Source organism: Babylonia areolata, chromosome 7, assembly GCF_041734735.1.
Source record: "Babylonia areolata isolate BAREFJ2019XMU chromosome 7, ASM4173473v1, whole genome shotgun sequence".
Lineage (NCBI taxonomy): Eukaryota > Metazoa > Mollusca > Gastropoda > Neogastropoda > Buccinidae > Babylonia > Babylonia areolata.
In genome coordinates this window covers 55,266,000-55,283,499 of record NC_134882.1, presented here as the reverse complement: position 1 = coordinate 55,283,499, position 17,500 = coordinate 55,266,000, and the positions used below count along the sequence as shown (strand labels likewise).

The following is a 17,500-nucleotide window of genomic DNA, read 5'->3' as shown; positions in this document are numbered from 1 at the left end:
TAGCAACAGTTATAAACTCTGGTTGGTTTTGCCCTTTGCTGCTGTGTATATAAACTTTTATTCACGGCCTTATTGAAAACAAATAGGAGAGGAGGGGGAGGAGGAGGAAGAGAAGGAGGAGGAGGAAGAGGAAGAAGAAGAACAACCACAACAACCACAACAACATGGCCAAGAACTAATAGAAGAAGGAAGAGGGTAAGGAGAACAGGAGGAGAAAGAAGGAAGGAGAACAACATTAAAAAAAAAAGAAAAAAAAGTGGAATACCAGGATCCGCAGGGAGAAAGAGGAAGAGGAGGAGGAGGAGGAGGAGGAGGAATTTATCTACCTGATTTCTCCTTTTTTTTGTTTTTCTGTTGTTTTTTAAATGTGGTATATCGGATTTAAGCTGATACTTCAACTTAATTCGGTCCCGTAACTTGACTCTGCTGTTGAGACCAGCTCACTGAAGACAGTACACATTTAAAGAGATGAAATTAATCAATACAAAATCAAATTCCGAAAGCTTTCCAAAAGGAGCGGAAACCCAACAACACAGTAACACAATATGACAAAACAGTACTATACTACACTACACTATACTGTGCTACACTACATATGTGACAAATTGCTTTGCGAACTGAAATGTGCAAACCGTGTTTTCCTTGAAGAACAGCACGCAGGTCAGCAAACGAACATGCAGAATTGCTATGCAGTGGCTATTGTGCAACATGCAGAATTGCTATGCAGTGGCTATTGTGCAACATGTAAAATTGCTATGCAGTGGCTGTTGTGCAACATGCAAAATTGCTATGCAGTGGCTGTTGTGCAACATGCAAAACTGCTATGCAGTGGCTGTTGTGCAACATGCAAAACTGCTATGCAGTGGCTATTGTGCAACATGCAAAATTGCTATGCAGTGGCTGTTGTGCAACATGCAGTAGGCATTGGGGCATTTGGATTTGTGCTGAAGAAATCAACGATGACGACGTAAGTGACTGAGTGAGTGATGAAGTGAATAAGGAGATAAAATCAACGAAGAATGAATGAATGAATGAATGAATGAATGGAAAAGTACAAAACTTATGATATTACGTAAATGATATTAAAACGTTCACACTCCCGATTACAATGTTGTAAGAAAAGACATTGCCGTTAGACTTGGAAAAGATAGAAAATATACATAAGATTGTGTATGTTGACGACATGTTTATAAACATAGCAAACCTACAAAACTACAAAATGAACAATATACAAATTTCATATGTAAAATTGAGAACAGTTTGGATGAACTCTCTCTGTGTCTGTGTTCAGCGTTGCATTAAAAAATTCAGCCTTCTCTGTCTTTATTTATCTATCAGTCTATCTATCTGTCCATCAATAAATCAATTAATCAACTAGTCTATCTGTCCATCAATTTATTAGTCTATCTGTCCATCTATTTATCTATCTATTTGTATTGAATCAGAATCAGAATCAATTTCAACTGTCAGTTGAATCTTAACAAGGTTTAAAAAACACGCATATATAGTCACACAGAACACACACACAAAAAAGGTAAGAACAATAAAATAAAAAACAACAACAAAATAAGATGATATAAAAACAATAAAATAAAATGAAATAAAATATAGAACAAGAAATTGAACTGGTAATCTGTGCTATGACGTTTTTGGCAGCAGTTATAAACAAACATTTTAACTAGTTTGTCTTCCAGTATCAGCTGACTGGGTTTAATAGTATTTGAAAGGTATTTTTGCTGAATTTGTGTCACACACACACACACACACACACACACACACACACACACACACACACACACACACACACACACACACACACACACACACACAGCACAAAAACCTTGGAATTCCGTACAACACATACCAACTCCCCCACACTGCCAAAACAACCGAGACTTGTCAATCAAAGCAGTGAGACTGACAACATGTTTATAACAACGTGAAAAACAACCACCAAAAAAACCACCACACCATCAAAACAAAACGCAACACAGCTGAAGAAGGAATCTATCAAGCTCTTCCTCACCCATCCCCTTAATTCCGTCTTCCCCTCCTCCTCCTCACCCACACACCCACCACCTTTTCACTACAACTGACGTCAATGTGTCCACACAAAACTGTCACTCAAAAAACAGATGCGGCCTCATCGTCATACTTCTGACCGTGGCCCCAGACGAGCGCAAGTGATCGAGTGCTGGTGTCACTTTCATCACTGTGATGGACAGCTGTCAGCAGAGACTGACGACAACCTTGGCTGTTGTGAAGGGGTCCAGGGACATGTTCGTCAGTTTCAGTCTGGTCGACTTCGCGCTGGTGATGACCGTTGTAAACGATGAATAATGTATCTATATGAGGAAGCTTTTAACTTGGTGAGGGATATTCGACTTGTTTTTATCTTGCGTTCGATACTGTTGAACCATTAATAAGACATGTAGTCGGTCTCTCCGTTTTGTTTTGACTATTTTTCGTCCTTTAACCAAACTCTCTATGTATGTATCTTTTAACCTCTCTCTCTCTCTCTCTCTCTCTCTCTCTCTCTCTCTCTCTCTCTTCTTTCCTCTTTTTTTCCCTCACCCATCCCTCTTTCTTTCTTTCACCAATCTCTTTATCTGTATGTTTGTGTGTACCTGTATGTCTGTCTGTTGGTCTGTCGATCCATCTCTCGGCCTTTTCTCTGTCTCTGTCTCACTGTCAGTCTGTCTCTTTCCCCGGCCGTTTATCAGTCTGTTTCTCAGTCTTTCTGTCTGTATCTGTCTGTCACACACACACACACACACACACACACACACACACACACACACACACACACACACGATCTCACTCCCCCCGCCCCCTCTCTGTCTCTCCATTTCCATCTCTCTCACTCTCTCTCCCCCACCCACTCTTTAATCATTTAGTTTCAGTTTCAAGGAGGCGTCACAGAATGCGAACTAATCCATATACTCCACACTACATCTGCGTTTAACAGAAAAAAAAAAGAAAAAGAAAAGAAAACCAGGTCCCACAGATGTCCGACCTACGCATAACCCACACGTGCTGATCAGGCACTGAGTCTTTCTACACAAGTCCTCTGATCTCCTCCTCTTCCTCCTCCTCCACCGATTCCTGCAGCATGGGCATGATGGGGTTGCGGGGGATGACGGGGCTGAGGGTGGGGGAGATGGAGCCCGGGGAGGAGGGCGTCACCACCCCCTGGAAGGCCCTCACCCACTCCTCCACCCCTCCTCCACCTCCACGTCCACCTCCCCCCTCGTCCTTGCTGGCAAGACCGACCTCGAAGTACATGACCTGACCCTCCCCGCCTCCAAGCTCCACCCTGAAGGCAGTCATCCTGCCGGCGCCCGAAGCCGTCGACCCCCCCGAAAACCCCGACGACCTTGACCCCGATGACCTTGACCCCGACAGGGGTCGACAGTTGCACGTGCGGAGGTTGAGGTAGGTGGCCGGCGCGCGGAGGCTGGCGCTCAGCACGGCGTAGTGGTCGAAGGAGGAGCGGTACACCTTGACGTGGACCGGGTAGCGCGAGGCCAGCTTCCTCCTCCTGCTCCCCGGGGTGCTGGTGGGGTCTTCGGCGTCGGCGTCAAAGTCGAGGTCCACTGGAGAGCTCAGCAGGTAGAGCTCCCCGGACTTGATTTCCGTGCCGGGGTCTCCTTCCTGTTCTAGCATCCAGCAGGGCCTGTTGCTGGAAGTCGACATGGTGGTGGTGGTGGTGGTGGTGGTGGTGGTGGCTGTGGTGGTGGTGGCTGTGGTGGTGGTTGTGGCTGTGCTGCTGCTCAGACACTGCTGCTGCTGCTTCATAGTGGTGATGATGGTGCTGAGGTCTTCATAGTGGTGATGATGGTGCTGAGGTCTTGCTGCAGTGGTGGTGGTGATTGTGGGGTCTTCTTGGCATTGGCATTTCCCTGAGAAGAAGTCTGTGGATTAGGCAGGATATTTTTTGTTTGTTTGTTTGTTTTGTTTTTATCCCTGTGGTGAAAGTTTAGGTGGGTTTTCTTTTTGCGTCATGTGACGATGATGAGGTACTTTTGGGGGCTAGGGGCATATCCCTCAACAGTCTGGCGGTCCCCCAACGGCAAGATTTTTTTCCCTCTCTCTTTTGACTTTGGGCAGGGTCCTGTGGTGTTTGTGATTAAATTTATGCCTTCAATGATACGTTCTTTTCGACATTTCAGATGAATACGACAGAAGTGAGATCCTTTTCTTATTTCTCGCTGATGTTGAGTGCTTTTGTGTTTTTTCTCTGTCTGGTCGCGCGGCAGAATTGTCCGGGTAGTGATGTCTTGCTGTCGATCATCAGGTGGCTAGAGAGAGCGAGAGAGGGAGAGTGAGAGTGAGAGTCTCTGGAAGGAGTGGTTGATGACGTTGAGGTTCTTCCACAGATGTGTCCACAGGACAGTGGCAGCCTGAGGGAACGTCCTGCAACGTGACCTGTGATGCCCGATGTAAGACCTGTTGAACAAAAGAAAGAAGTTTCATTTTGACAGTTTTCTTGTTGTTGTTGTTTTTGTTGTTGTTTAGTTGTTGTGTAGCTGTTATCTTTAACCCCTTGACTGCTGGAGTCTGGTGAAATAAAATCAGTAAGGCTTGAATTTGAAGTGTGAGAGCAATATCTCGTGAGCTGTTAAGTTGTGTAATTGATTTCACTGATCAAACGTGAAGCAGTTCCAAGAAGAAAGGATTCAAACTCTAAGATAATGAATGGTGACCGACACCATGAACTTTAAAGGGCGGTATATAAATGTACACTATTACTGTTATAATTTCTATTGATAATAATAATAATAATAATTATTATTATTATAACAGTAATAGTGTACATTAATATTATTATTATTATCATTATGAACTCAATCTTCTCAAAGCAAAGCAACTAAAGCAACAGCTCTTCACTGAGGGGAACACGTGTCACAGCAGTAACAGGGTTAATTGTGCGTATTATGTGGATGTGTTATATTTTACGTATTTCTGATTTTTTTCCCTCATGTGTATGCATTCATATAAAACGCGTTGAGTGGTCGTAGCTGCAGACGTACCAGCAGCTTTATTATTATTATCGCTATTATGATTATCATGTGTAGTAGTAGTAGTAGTAGTAGTTGTTGTTGTTGTTGTGGTGGTGGTGGTGGTGGTGTAAAATCTGAATATAAACAGACACACACACACACACACACAAAAGACAAAAAAGATCAAAGGATGCACATGCACTTGAACAACGTGAACTAAAAAAACCCGATGAAAACATATCGTGAACAAACATGAAATGCAGGACAGAGGAAAATACGTTAATGATACAGATATGATGGCATGACCACACACACACACACACACACACACACACACACACACACACATACACACACACACACACACACATACACACACACATACACACACACACACATCACACACACACACATACACACACACACACACACATGCACACACACACATACACACACACACACACACACACATCACACACAAACACACACACACACACACACACACACACACACACACACACATACACACACACACACATCACACACAAACACACACACACACACACACACACACACACACACACACACACACGGCCGAAGAGTTGTTTTCTTTCCTTGCATATTTCACAGCACGGACATATCAGTGAGCGTGTGGTGTGTGTGTGTGTGTGTGTGTGTGTGTGTGTGTGTGTGTGTGTGTGTGTGTGTGTGTGTGTGTGTGTTTGTTGTGTTGTTGCGCCTGGTCTTTGTCCGTTGAGTGGTCCATGACGTAGATCCTCTCTTTTTTTATGACATATTAGATTTTCTGGATGAGGTATACAGTTGCATAATGTGGGAGTGTCGGGATGTAAATAGGATTAACCTAACCTCCACACACAAACCAACACAAAAACAACACAAAAAAGACAAAGAAAAAGAGAAGGAAGAAGACTAGACAACGTGAACTAAAAACCACAGTAAAAACATTATCCGTACAACACAGTATGCACCGCAAAAGAAACATCTCATGATACATGACCCACCCTACTGCATGGCCTGACCACACACCCACACATCCACACCTCCTCCAGAACCACCTACACCACGCACGCACCCCCAACCCCATCACACACACACACACACTCACACCACACACCACAACCACCCAACACCCCAAACTTTGTTCCTTCTCTGCATATTTCCCAGGACTCTCTAGCGTGCGTGTTTTGTCTGCGCGCACGTGCGCGCGCGCGTGTGTGTGTGTGTGTGTGCCTGCGTCTTTGTCCGTCCGGGTTGCACATGACCTTTTTTTTCTTTCCATTTTTTTTTTATGACAAATTAACGCATTTTTTTCTCGGATGCAGCGTTACACCCCATGCAAAATGCATGGCAAATTTCACGACCAGAATTTAAAGGATTTCACCTCAACCTCCACAACATGAAGAATCCCGAACTACAGAAGTAGAAGAAGAAGAAGAAGAAAGGGGTTTTATGTGCAAACCCTACAGCATAAAAAACCAATTCTCCTTCCCGCTCTCCAACTCGCCTTACAATGACCCCCCCCCCACCCCCTATCCTTCCCCCACACCCAATCGAAAGACGACAAACGCTGAGCTGCATATAAAACAACAACAACAAAACACAAAACAAAAATAAAACAACCCCCCCAAAAAAAACAAAAAACAAACAAAACACACACACACACACACACACACACACACACACACACACACACACACAAAACAACAACAAACCAACCCACACAAACCCCCAAAAAAACACACACACCCAAAGTCAAGCAAACAAACAAACAACAACAGCAAAAAAAAAGAAAAAAAAAAAAAAAGACAAAAAAAAAGACCCCACACCCTTGACTCCCAGCCGAACCCTCCCCAGCCCTTGCACAAAAAGGCCACTTTGTGTTGTCCAAGTTGTCAACACTCTGCTGTTGATCGGATTCACATAGCTTCCTCTTCTTCTTCGTTCGCCTGCTGCAACTCCCACGTTCACTCGTATGTACACGAGTGGGCTTTTACGCGTATGACCGTTTCTACCTGTCATGTAGGCAACCATACTCCGTTTTCGGGGGTGTGCATGGAGGATGTGTTCTTGTTCCCATAACTCACCGAACGCTGCCATGGATTAGCGTGCGTGTTTGATCTTCTGCTTGTGTACACACTCGACGGGGATTCACGCACAAGCAGGTCTGCACGTAATATAATTATGTTGACCTGGCAGATCGGAAAAATCTCTTACTCACCAGGCGGCGTTACCGAGATACCGGATTAAAAGTCCATTGCTTTAACTATTCGACTATTGCGCCCATCGATTCACTTATAAAATGATTATGGTCAGTCGTGACCCCTGAAACACTCAGTATTGACCCCTGAAACACTGGAGGCCTTTTCAGTCATCTGAGAAATGGAGATCGACTTTTCCAGAAAGTGAGAAAGGGTAGGAATGAAGAATTTTCAGTCTGACTGAGAGAACGGTTTTTTTTTGTTTTTTTTCCAAGTGATTGAAATAACGGAGGACTTTTCCAAATGACTGAAATAACGGAGGACTTTCATAAATGACTGAAATAATGGTGAACTTTTCCGAGTAACTGAAAGAACGGGGAATTTTTTCAAGTGACTAAACAAACGGAGGATCTTTTTTCCCCAAGTGACTGAAAGAACTATAGGACTTTTCCCCAAGTGACTGAAAGAACTATAGGACTTTTCCCCAAGTGACTGAAAGAACTATAGGACTTTTCCCCAAGTGACTGAAAGAACTATAGGACTTTTCCCCAAGTGACTGAAAGAACTATAGGACTTTTCCCCCAAGTGACTGAAAGAACTATAGGACTTTTCCCCAAGTGACTGAAAGAACTATAGGACTTTTCCCCCAAGTGACTGAAAGAACTATAGGACTTTTTCTAAGGAGGAATGGGGGACTTTTCAAAGTAACTGAAAAAAGAAGAAGATTTTTTTCTACTGATTGAGAGGACGGAGGACTTTTCTAGTCAACCGAAATAATGGATAATATTTCCAAGTGACTGATGTAACGGAATTTTTTTCCCAAATGACTAAAACAACGAAATATTTTACCAAGTGACTAAGATAACGGAGAATACATTCAAGTGACTGAAATAACGGAGGATTTTCCATAGAAGTGATGGAAACAACATAAAATGTTTTCTAAGTTACAGAAAAGACGAAGGAATTTTTTCCAAATGATTGCGAGAACGAGAGATTTTTCCCCCAACTCACTGAAAGAATAGAGAGATTTTTCCCCCCAACTCACTGAAAGAATAGAGGAGTTTTCAAAATGACTGAAATAACGGAAGATTTTTTTTTTCCAAGTAACTGAAACAAAGGAGAATTTTTTTTCCCAAACGACGGAATAAATGCCGGGTTTTTCAGTTGAATGAAATAGTACACACACACACACACACACACACACACACACACACACACACACACACACACAACAACAACAACAGCAACAACAACAACAACAACAACAAGAACGACAATAACAATAACGATAACAACCCGTTTCGGTTTCAGTTTCAAGGAAAAACCAAGTTTACTAACTGATCCAAATACGCTAAATAACGTCTGCTCTGTCTGTCTGTCTGTGTGTCTGTCTATCAATGTCTCTCTGTCTCTGTCTGTCTGTCTGTCTGTCTCTCTCCGTTATAAATTACAGAATGAATCTGATTTATTATGTCCACTTTATGAGAAACGGAAGGAAAATGGAGTGCACTTTGTTTTATCCTGTCCTGTCATGTATGACTTACAATACATACCATTGGATTTTTTTTCAGCTCCCTAGTCAGTTTAGATTATCGCTACTTATGGCATCTACACATGGAACAAACTATCAGAAATTTCTCAGTTTATCTGTACAAAGCGTTTAGGCTTCGATCCACTTTTACGTCGTAAAATTAATTTATTAAGCTCGTGCCACTTCTGATGACACGTGTATAACTTTACTGAGTTCAGTTAGATATGCGTGTGTTATTTATTTGCTGTGTACTACTTAGCTAAGTGTATATTGCTTGACAAAGTATGATATTTGTCTTGTTTATGTTTTTTTCTTCTTCTCAATTTTATGGGGTTTTTTTTTGACACCCTTTCATGAGGGGCAATGGCCTATATAAATAAACCATTAATTCAAATTCAATTCTCTCTCTATCTACGCACACACACACACACACACACACACACACACACACACACACACACACACACACATATATATATATATATATATATATATATATATATATATATATATATATATATATATATATATAAGCACACCAGCAACATACAACAACAACAACAACACGACTGTCCATCCACTTGCAGAACTGATCGTGGTCAATGTTTGCTTTATTCAGTTAGAATTCATGAAAATAAAATACTCCCCGCCCCACACACCTCTGCCAACTCTCTCACCTCCCCCTCCCCCCCTCCGTCAACCCCCCATCCTCGCAACCCCAGCTCCCCCTTCTATCTACCCGGATTTAGGTAAAATGTATAAGGGAATATATATATTGGAATACTGGCTGACAGCACTGGCACTGCCGGTGCTGGTACAACGACCACTCATGCCAGCTCAGCCGAGTCGGAACTGAACGGGAACATTATCCTGTCCTTAATGTACATTGAAAGCTGTTCCCATACTGTGCTAATGGTGTGTGTGTGTGTGTGTGTGTGTGTGTGTGTGTGTGTGTGTGTGTGTGTGTGTGTGTGTGTTTGTGTGTGTGTGTGTGTGTGTGTTTGTGTGTGTGTGTGTGTGTGTGTGTGTGTGTGTGTGTGTGTGTGTGTGTGTGTGATTCATGTTCAGTATTACTTGGCGACTCAATTAATCTCTCTCTCTCTCTCTCTCTCTCTCTCTCTCTCTCTCTCTCTGTATGTATGTATGTATGTATGTATGTATGTATCAGTTCACGCAACATCTTATCCCAAGCATACCTCCGCGCATGCATGCGTGTACACACACACACACACACACATACACACATATATATATATATATATATATGTGTGTGTGTGTGTGTGTGTGTGTGCGCACGCGCGCATGTGTGTGAGTGAGTGTATATGCCTGTGTTTGTGTGTGCTTGTCGATAAGATAGACAGATAAATACACATGTACAAAGAGAGGGAAGAAAGAAAGAATGAAAGATAGATAGACAGATAGATCTATAGATAAATAAAATCAGAGAGAGACAAGACAATAGTTTATTTGTTAGGCCTCCGGCCCATAACTAAGGAGCGGGCCACTTGCACAAATATCACATAATGAATCAAATAGTGTGAACAATATATCAATGCGCATGGAGAGAGAGAGAGAGACAGAGAGAGAGAGAGAGAGAGAGAGAGAGAGACAGAGTGAGAGAGAGATAGACAGACAGACAGACAGAGACAGGCAGACAGACAGAGACAGAGACAAAGAGCAAGAAAGAACAACAGACAAGAGAAAGAGACACAGACAAAAGGTTAGAAAACAACTACATCCACTCACTCACCTTACAAACAATACACCGTCTGTACTCCAGTCAATGCCCGGTCATCTGAGCCGCAGCCGAATTTTCACCACAAATGGGAGGGAAAGCACACACTTAACTCACTTATACATACACACACAGTTCATTATTATCTGGCCACCATTCTCATCCTGTGAACTGAATACGTCTATCCATCTTACGTCCATACACTCAGCGACTGCTGAGGTTTATAGACTGATCAGCGCCGAGAAATAAACCACAAGGACTGGACAAAAGACACCTCTCGTAAGCAAATTTCGTTGCAACGTGTTCTTGGCCTGACCAAATGATGTGACCTGTCAGTGTCAGCTTCAACTCTGTACTGATTTCACAACACACTTAGAGCAAGATCATGTATCAGTATCATGTATCAGTATTAGTAGGAGGCGTCACTGCGTTCGGCCAAATCCATATACGCTATCATGTATAATGCAACACGTGGTATAAATAAGCCTCATCCGATAGGAGCTGAGTTACCGAAAACAATTCCCCGACCTGAAGGAAAGTCTTGTTGACCTTTTCGTGCACAAAGAAAAAAACGAAGTTTACGACAGCTATTTTTCAAAGCTGTCATGAAGTGGGAAAGTCGACCGTGTGAGTGGTGCGTATTAAAACTTCTCCACACCTCACAAGGACCGCATAAAAACGATTCTCGTTCACTCCGTGCATACAAATAAAAAGTTTACAGCAGTAATATATCAAACCTGGTAGGATGTATGCAGGAAGTTGACCGAATCAATGGTGCATTTGAAAACTCCACTCCACGGCTAAACCACAACAAAAAATTCGTGTTTTACCATGTACACAAATAAGAAGTCTGCAACAGTTACGATCAAAGTTAAGCTGGTGTCGAATAAGACTGAATGGGCCAAAGGTGTATTTTCTTCACATAAACAGGTTACTGGAACGAAGACTTAGGCTTCAAAAAACGTTGAACATCAACCCTGGCAATGCTTCGATGTTGAATATGTGTATCAACAAACGTGCATTGATATCACTTGTTCCTCATTATGTGTCTTCTTGCGTCGCTCAGATATAGAATATTTCAACACAAGCGTTCTTTTTTTGGGGGGAGGGCTTGTTTGTTTTTCTTTTGTTGAGAAACCCACAAAAACACTGTTAATACTTTTTATGTAGAGAAACTACAAAAAAACAACAACAAATAAACAAACAGACAAAAAATAATTAATTCTTGTTACACAAGCACTTAAAAAAAAGCGTTGAGAAACTCGTTAAACAAAAGCACCACCTTTTTCTTTTAACTTGACTCACTGAAAAAAAAAGAAGTTATGTACACACACACACACGATTATTACTGCAAAACCGTTTGTACCAGGAAAAACACAGAGAAATCTCTTCGCCAGGTACGAACGAACCAAACCATAAGGAGAGAGAAAGAGAGAGAGAGAGCCAGACATTCAGCCAGCTAGCCAACCAAGTGAACAAGTGACGGACGGATCTTACCTGCCTACCTACCTGCCTAGCTCTCCCCTCCCCTCCCCTCCCTCCTCCTCCCCACTCTGCAGAGAGTGTTCGTTCCTTCACTGAGCCGACTGCAAGACAAATAAATCACCTGTGTGTGAAGCGAAACGTTCCACACCGTGCACTGAAGAGGTGCTGATAGACTGTAGAGATAGAGATGAGGAGGCGTGTAGGTGGGTGTGTGGTAGGTAGGTTGGTGGGGGTGAGGGAAGGGGGGACTGGCGTGGAGGGTTGCTTGCAACGGTGGGGGCGGGGTTGGGGGCGGGGGGTGGGGGGGTGGGGGGCGATGGAGATATCTGTGTGTGTGTGTGTGTGTGTGTGTGTGTGTGTGTGTGTGTGTGTGAGTGTGTGGAGGGGGAGGGGGGTGTAGGAGGAAGATGACGGGGAACGGTGTGTGTGCGTGTGTGTGTGTGTGCGTGTGTGTGTGTGTGTGTGTGTGTGTGTGTGTGTGTGCGCGTGTGTCTGTGTGTGTCTGTGAGAGAGAGCGAGAGAGAGGGAGGGAGGGAGGTAATTTGGGGGTTGGGGGGCGTTGGAGGTATGTGTGTGTGTGTGTGTGTGTGTGTGTGTGTGTGTTTGGAGGGCGGTTCGATAAGGAGAGGGGAAGTTGCATGTGTGTGTTTGTGTGTGTGTGTGCATGTGTGTGCATGTGTATATGTGTGTGTGTGTGTGTGTGTGTGCGCGCGCGCGTGTGCGTGTGTGCGTGAAAGCGCGCGCGCGCGCGTGTGTGTTTGTTATAGAACTGCGAGAGGTGACGGCGGGGACGAGGCAGTGAGGCTGACGGTGGATATTTATTCTATGGACAAGGATAGGAGGGTGTGTGTGTGTGTGTGTGTGTGTGTGTGTGTGTGTGTGTGTGTGTGTGTGAGGGGTCAGAGGGATGGTGGTGGTGGAAGTGGTGGTGGTGGTCCATTCGCGGATGCACGTGGTGGTGGTGCTGGTGTTGGTGGTGGTGGTGTTGGAAATGGATACGTAAGAAGGAGGCGTTGACGTCATGCTTTTCCTTTCTTTTGGTTGGTCAGACTCATGTTTCTGCGTTCGTCTGTTGTCATTTTGTTGTTGTTGTTGTTATGCGGGCCGCAGTGTACAGGGCGTGGAGGATCCTGCATAAGGTGTTGCGGGTGAGGACTAATAAGTGGGCGAGTGGGAACTGAAGGGGTGTGGGTGAGTGTGGGGTGGAGTGGTGCCGGGGAGTTTGCGGGTGGGGGTGGGGGTGGGGGCGGGACCATGCTTGGTGGACGTAAGTTATGCTGCGTTGACGTCACGTTGTTTTTTGTTGTTGCTTGTTTGTGTTATCGTTTTTTCTTTTTATTCATTTACTGATTTATGTATCATGATTTTTTAAATGTTTACGGTTTTCTCTTCATAAAATGTGCGTGTGGTGTGTTGTGGGGGAGTATGAGGGATAGGCTTTGTTGGTTGGGTGGAGTGTGTGGGTCTGGGGTGGGGTGGGGTGTGTGTGTCTGGGGTGGGGTGGGGTGTGTGGGTCTGGGGTGGGGTGGGGGGTGGGGTGGGGTGTGTGGGTCTGGGGTGGGGTGGGGTGTGTGGGTCTGGGGTGGGGTGGGGTGGGGTGTGTGGGTCTGGGGAGGGGTGGAGTGTGTGGGTCTGGGGTGGGGTGGGGTGGGGTGTGTGTGTCTGGGGAGGGGTGGAGTGTGTGGGTCTGGGGAGGGGTGGAGTGTGTGGGTCTGGGGTGGGGTGGGGTGTGTGGGTCTGGGGTGGGGTGGGGTGTGTGGGTCTGGGGTGGGGTGGGGTGTGTGGGTCTGGGGTGGGGTGAGGTGTGTGGGTCTGGGGTGGGGTGGAGTGTGTGGGTCTGGGGTGGGGTGGGGTGTGTGGGTCTGGGGTGGGGTGAGGTGTGTGGGTCTGGGGTGGGGTGGGGTGGGGTGTGTGGGTCTGGGGAGGGGTGGAGTGTGTGTGTCTGGGGTGTGGTGGGGTGTGTGTGTCTGGGGTGGGGTGGGGTGTGTGGGTCTGGGGTGTGGTGGGGTGTGTGGGTCTGGGGTGGGGTGGGGTGTGTGTGTCTGGGGTGGGGTGGGGTGTGTGGGTCTGGGGAGGGGTGGAGTGTGTGGGTCTGGGGTGGGGTGGGGTGTGTGGGTCTGGGGTGGGGTGGGGTGTGGGGTGTTAGGGTTTTCAGACATGGTTGCCAATTGTTTGCTTGTCTGCCTGTCTTTCTGTCTGTCTGCCTGGTGAGTCTGTCTGTTTGTTTCTCTGTCTGTTTCTCTGTCTGTTTCTCTGTCTGCATGTGCATTGCTTGCCCCCACGTGATATGACGTTATCAGTCAAGATGAAGGACATTTCTTCTTCAACAATTTTATTGTTTCTACACACACACACTCTCTCTCTCTCTCTCTTTCTCACTGTCTCACTCACACACACATTCTCTCTCTCCCTCTCTCTCTCTTTCTCACTCTCTGTCTAACTCACACACACATTATCTCTCTCTCTCTCTCTCTCTCTCTCTCTCTCTCTCTCTCTGTCCATGATACCTTATCGATGTTACAGACAGGAAAAAAAAGTCCTCTAAAAACAGAATCAGAAAAAAAACCCATCATATAAGCAGTAGGCACGCGCGCGCGCACGTGTGTATGTTCATGAGAGAGAGAGAGAGAGAGAGAGAGAGAGAGAGAGAGAGAGAGAGAGAGAGAGAGAGAGAGAGGTGAGTGCAAAGAGGCCATCTTCACCTGTAAGACGCCAAGAAGAACAAGAACAATTTGCCCATGTTGTGTACTGTTCAGTGTTTGCATTAATTTGGCATTCTTATGTGAGACGTGGCAGAAGTCACACACACACACACACACACACACACACACACACACACACACACACCAAACATAACGGACAGTCGCTTGGCAGTATACCAGGACCTTGCAAAGTATCGCCATCTTGCCTCCTCAAGGCCAAAAACTGACAGGCAGAGAAACTGATGACAGCCACGTGACACGACACACGCCGTGAAGAATTCATCCCCGCACCTCATAACTGCAGCATACAGCCGTGACACTGCCATCGCCCCTTTCTGACAATAATAATGATAATAGTAATGATAATGATAATAACAATTGATACTTACATTGCACACTATCCAGAAATCTGCTCTAGGTGGTTTACAAAAAGACTTTTGTTTACATAAAACATTACATAAATGTGACGTACACAGACCAAAATGTGACCGACAAACTAAACACACACACACACACACACACACACACACACACACACACACACACACACACACACACACACACACACACACACACACACACACACACACACACACACACACTGCATACATACACTTTAACATACATGTGTATATTGCAGCTACCCTCCCCACATACGCACACATGGGCACGCACAAACACACACATACATACTTCTTCCTGGATCGAATAACTAGAATGCTGACGGACGCAACAGGCGAGTAATTTTTCTTCTTCGTTCGCGGGCTGCAGCTCCCACGTTCACTCGTGGGCTTTCACGTGTATGACCGTTTTTACCCTGCCACGTAGGCAACCATACTCCGTTTTCGGGGATGTGCATGCTGGGTATGTTCTTGTTTCCATAACCCGCCGAACGCTTACATGGATTACAGGATCTTTAACGTGCGTATTTGATCTTCTGTTTGCATGTACACACGAAGAGGTTTCAGGCACATATGCTTGGAGATCGGAACAAGCTCCACCCTTTACCCACCAGGCGCCGTTACCGAGATTCGAACCCGGGACCTTCAGTTTGAAAGTCTAATGCTTCAACCTCTCGGCTATTGCGCCCGTCAGTCGAGTCGCTAATAGGTGGAGCTTTCAGTCTGATGGTCCCGGGTTCGATTCTGAGGAGGACCTGGGTGAAGATTCTGAGGAGGGCCTGTGTGAAGATTCTGAGGACCTGGGTGAAGATTCTGAGGAGGACCTGGGTGAAGATTCTGAGGAGGGCCTGTGTGAAGATTCTGAGGACCTGGGTGAAGATTCTGAGGAGGACCTGGGTGAAGATTCTGAGGAGGACCTGGGTGAAGACCTTTTTTCCGATCCGCCGATCGGGTCAACCAATGTGCAGACGTGCCAGTGCTTGAACCCCCTTCAGTCGTGTGTATATACGCATGTAGAAGATCAAAATACGCACGTTAAAGATCCTGTAATCCATGTCAGCGTTGGGTGGGTTATGGAAGCATGAAACACACCCGGCATGCACAGCCCCCTTTCCCCGGCACCTCCCCTCCCACCCCGGCACCTCCCCCCCCACCCCGGCACCTCCCCCCCACCCCGGCACCTCCACTCCCACCCACCCCCGAGCTTCCCCTCTTCCCGAAAACGGAGTATGACTGTCTACATGGCAGAGGTAAAAACGGGCATGATGCACGTAACAGCTCACCCGTGCATTACACGACTGAACGTGTGGGTCGCAGCCCATGAAGGAAGAAGAAGAAGCAGAAGAAGACTAGAACGCTGCCCCATCATCTGCACCGTGTCAGTGGCTTTAATTAACCCCACGCCGCTCCTTCCCAGTCCTGCCACACACAGCCACACCCGGCTTCGTCTGTCGCACTCTCTGCATCGGCAGTCTACAGGGAACCATCGATAATAGTTCGCCAGGAGACCACACACCAGAGGAGACCCTGCACTGCTGCTGAGTTCAGAAGTGTCTGTCCTGATTTAACCAACTGAGAAACAACCTTCTAAGCCCCATACTGACGACAGTAATTGCTTAGTCGCCGCAATGCATCTTTGTTCATCTTACCTGGCAAAAAATGGAACAAAGCATTACAAGGCTGAATACAAATATGAACCTAATAAAACATGCACACACACACACACACACACACACACACACACACACACACTCGCGCGCACGCACGCACACACGTACATATATTTTCATAAACATAAAAATACTTTCAGATCTATTTTTATAATTAAAAAAAAAATTAATACGTTCTCGTCCACTTTATTTAAAAACAACAAAAAGATAAAGAAAAAAAAAAAAAAAAGGAAAAGAACACAACACCTCCACAATTCGCTTTTATAATCGCTATTCTAAACAATAACAAGCGATCCTAAGTTGTCACCCTATATGCTGCGTGTTCCTTCATTCTAATCTTGATGAATCGAAACACACACACACACACACACACACACACACACAAGTACGCACATTGTGACAGGCATGTCACGACTCGAATATGTTATGCAAAACTGAAACTGTTTTTGGAACAATGCAGTGCTAGTTGGGATCTTTTTATCATTAGGATTTTTTTAAAATGATTTTATTTTTGAATTTTTTTGACGGGTTCCATATTTTACGGAGGGCGCAGGAGGGGAGGAAAGGATTGCTTTGTGGGAGGGCGGACAGGTGTGTGTGTGTGTGTGTGTGTGTGTGTGTGTGTGTGTGTGTGTGTGTGTGTGTGTGTGTGTGTGTGTGTGTGTGTGTGGTTATGTGTGTGTGTGTGTGTGTGTGTGTGTGTGTGTGTGTGTGTGTGTGTGTGTGTTTGTGTGTGTGTGTGTCTGTGTGTGCA

General features: G+C 45.3%; 1 protein-coding gene across 2 annotated transcripts in view; it reads right to left on the bottom strand.

Annotated features, from left to right (window-relative positions):
- The window catches only part of LOC143284327 (uncharacterized), a 12,354-nt gene extending 429 nt beyond the window's left edge, over nt 1-11,925 (bottom strand). The window contains exons 1-3 of one of the 2 annotated variants that reach the window (XM_076591036.1): nt 11,226-11,925; nt 10,504-11,037; nt 1-4,449 (exon numbers count right to left, since the gene is read on the bottom strand). The exon at nt 1-4,449 is cut by the window's left edge and continues 429 nt beyond it. In XM_076591036.1, coding sequence (XP_076447151.1) covers nt 3,058-3,798 — 741 coding nt within the window. In that variant the 5' untranslated portion in view covers nt 3,799-4,449; nt 10,504-11,037; nt 11,226-11,925 and the 3' untranslated portion in view covers nt 1-3,057. Of the gene's footprint in view, nt 4,450-10,503 lie in introns of both variants that reach the window. The other variant, XM_076591035.1, reaches the window with a different exon arrangement.
- Between the last annotated feature and the right edge of the window lie 5,575 nt (nt 11,926-17,500).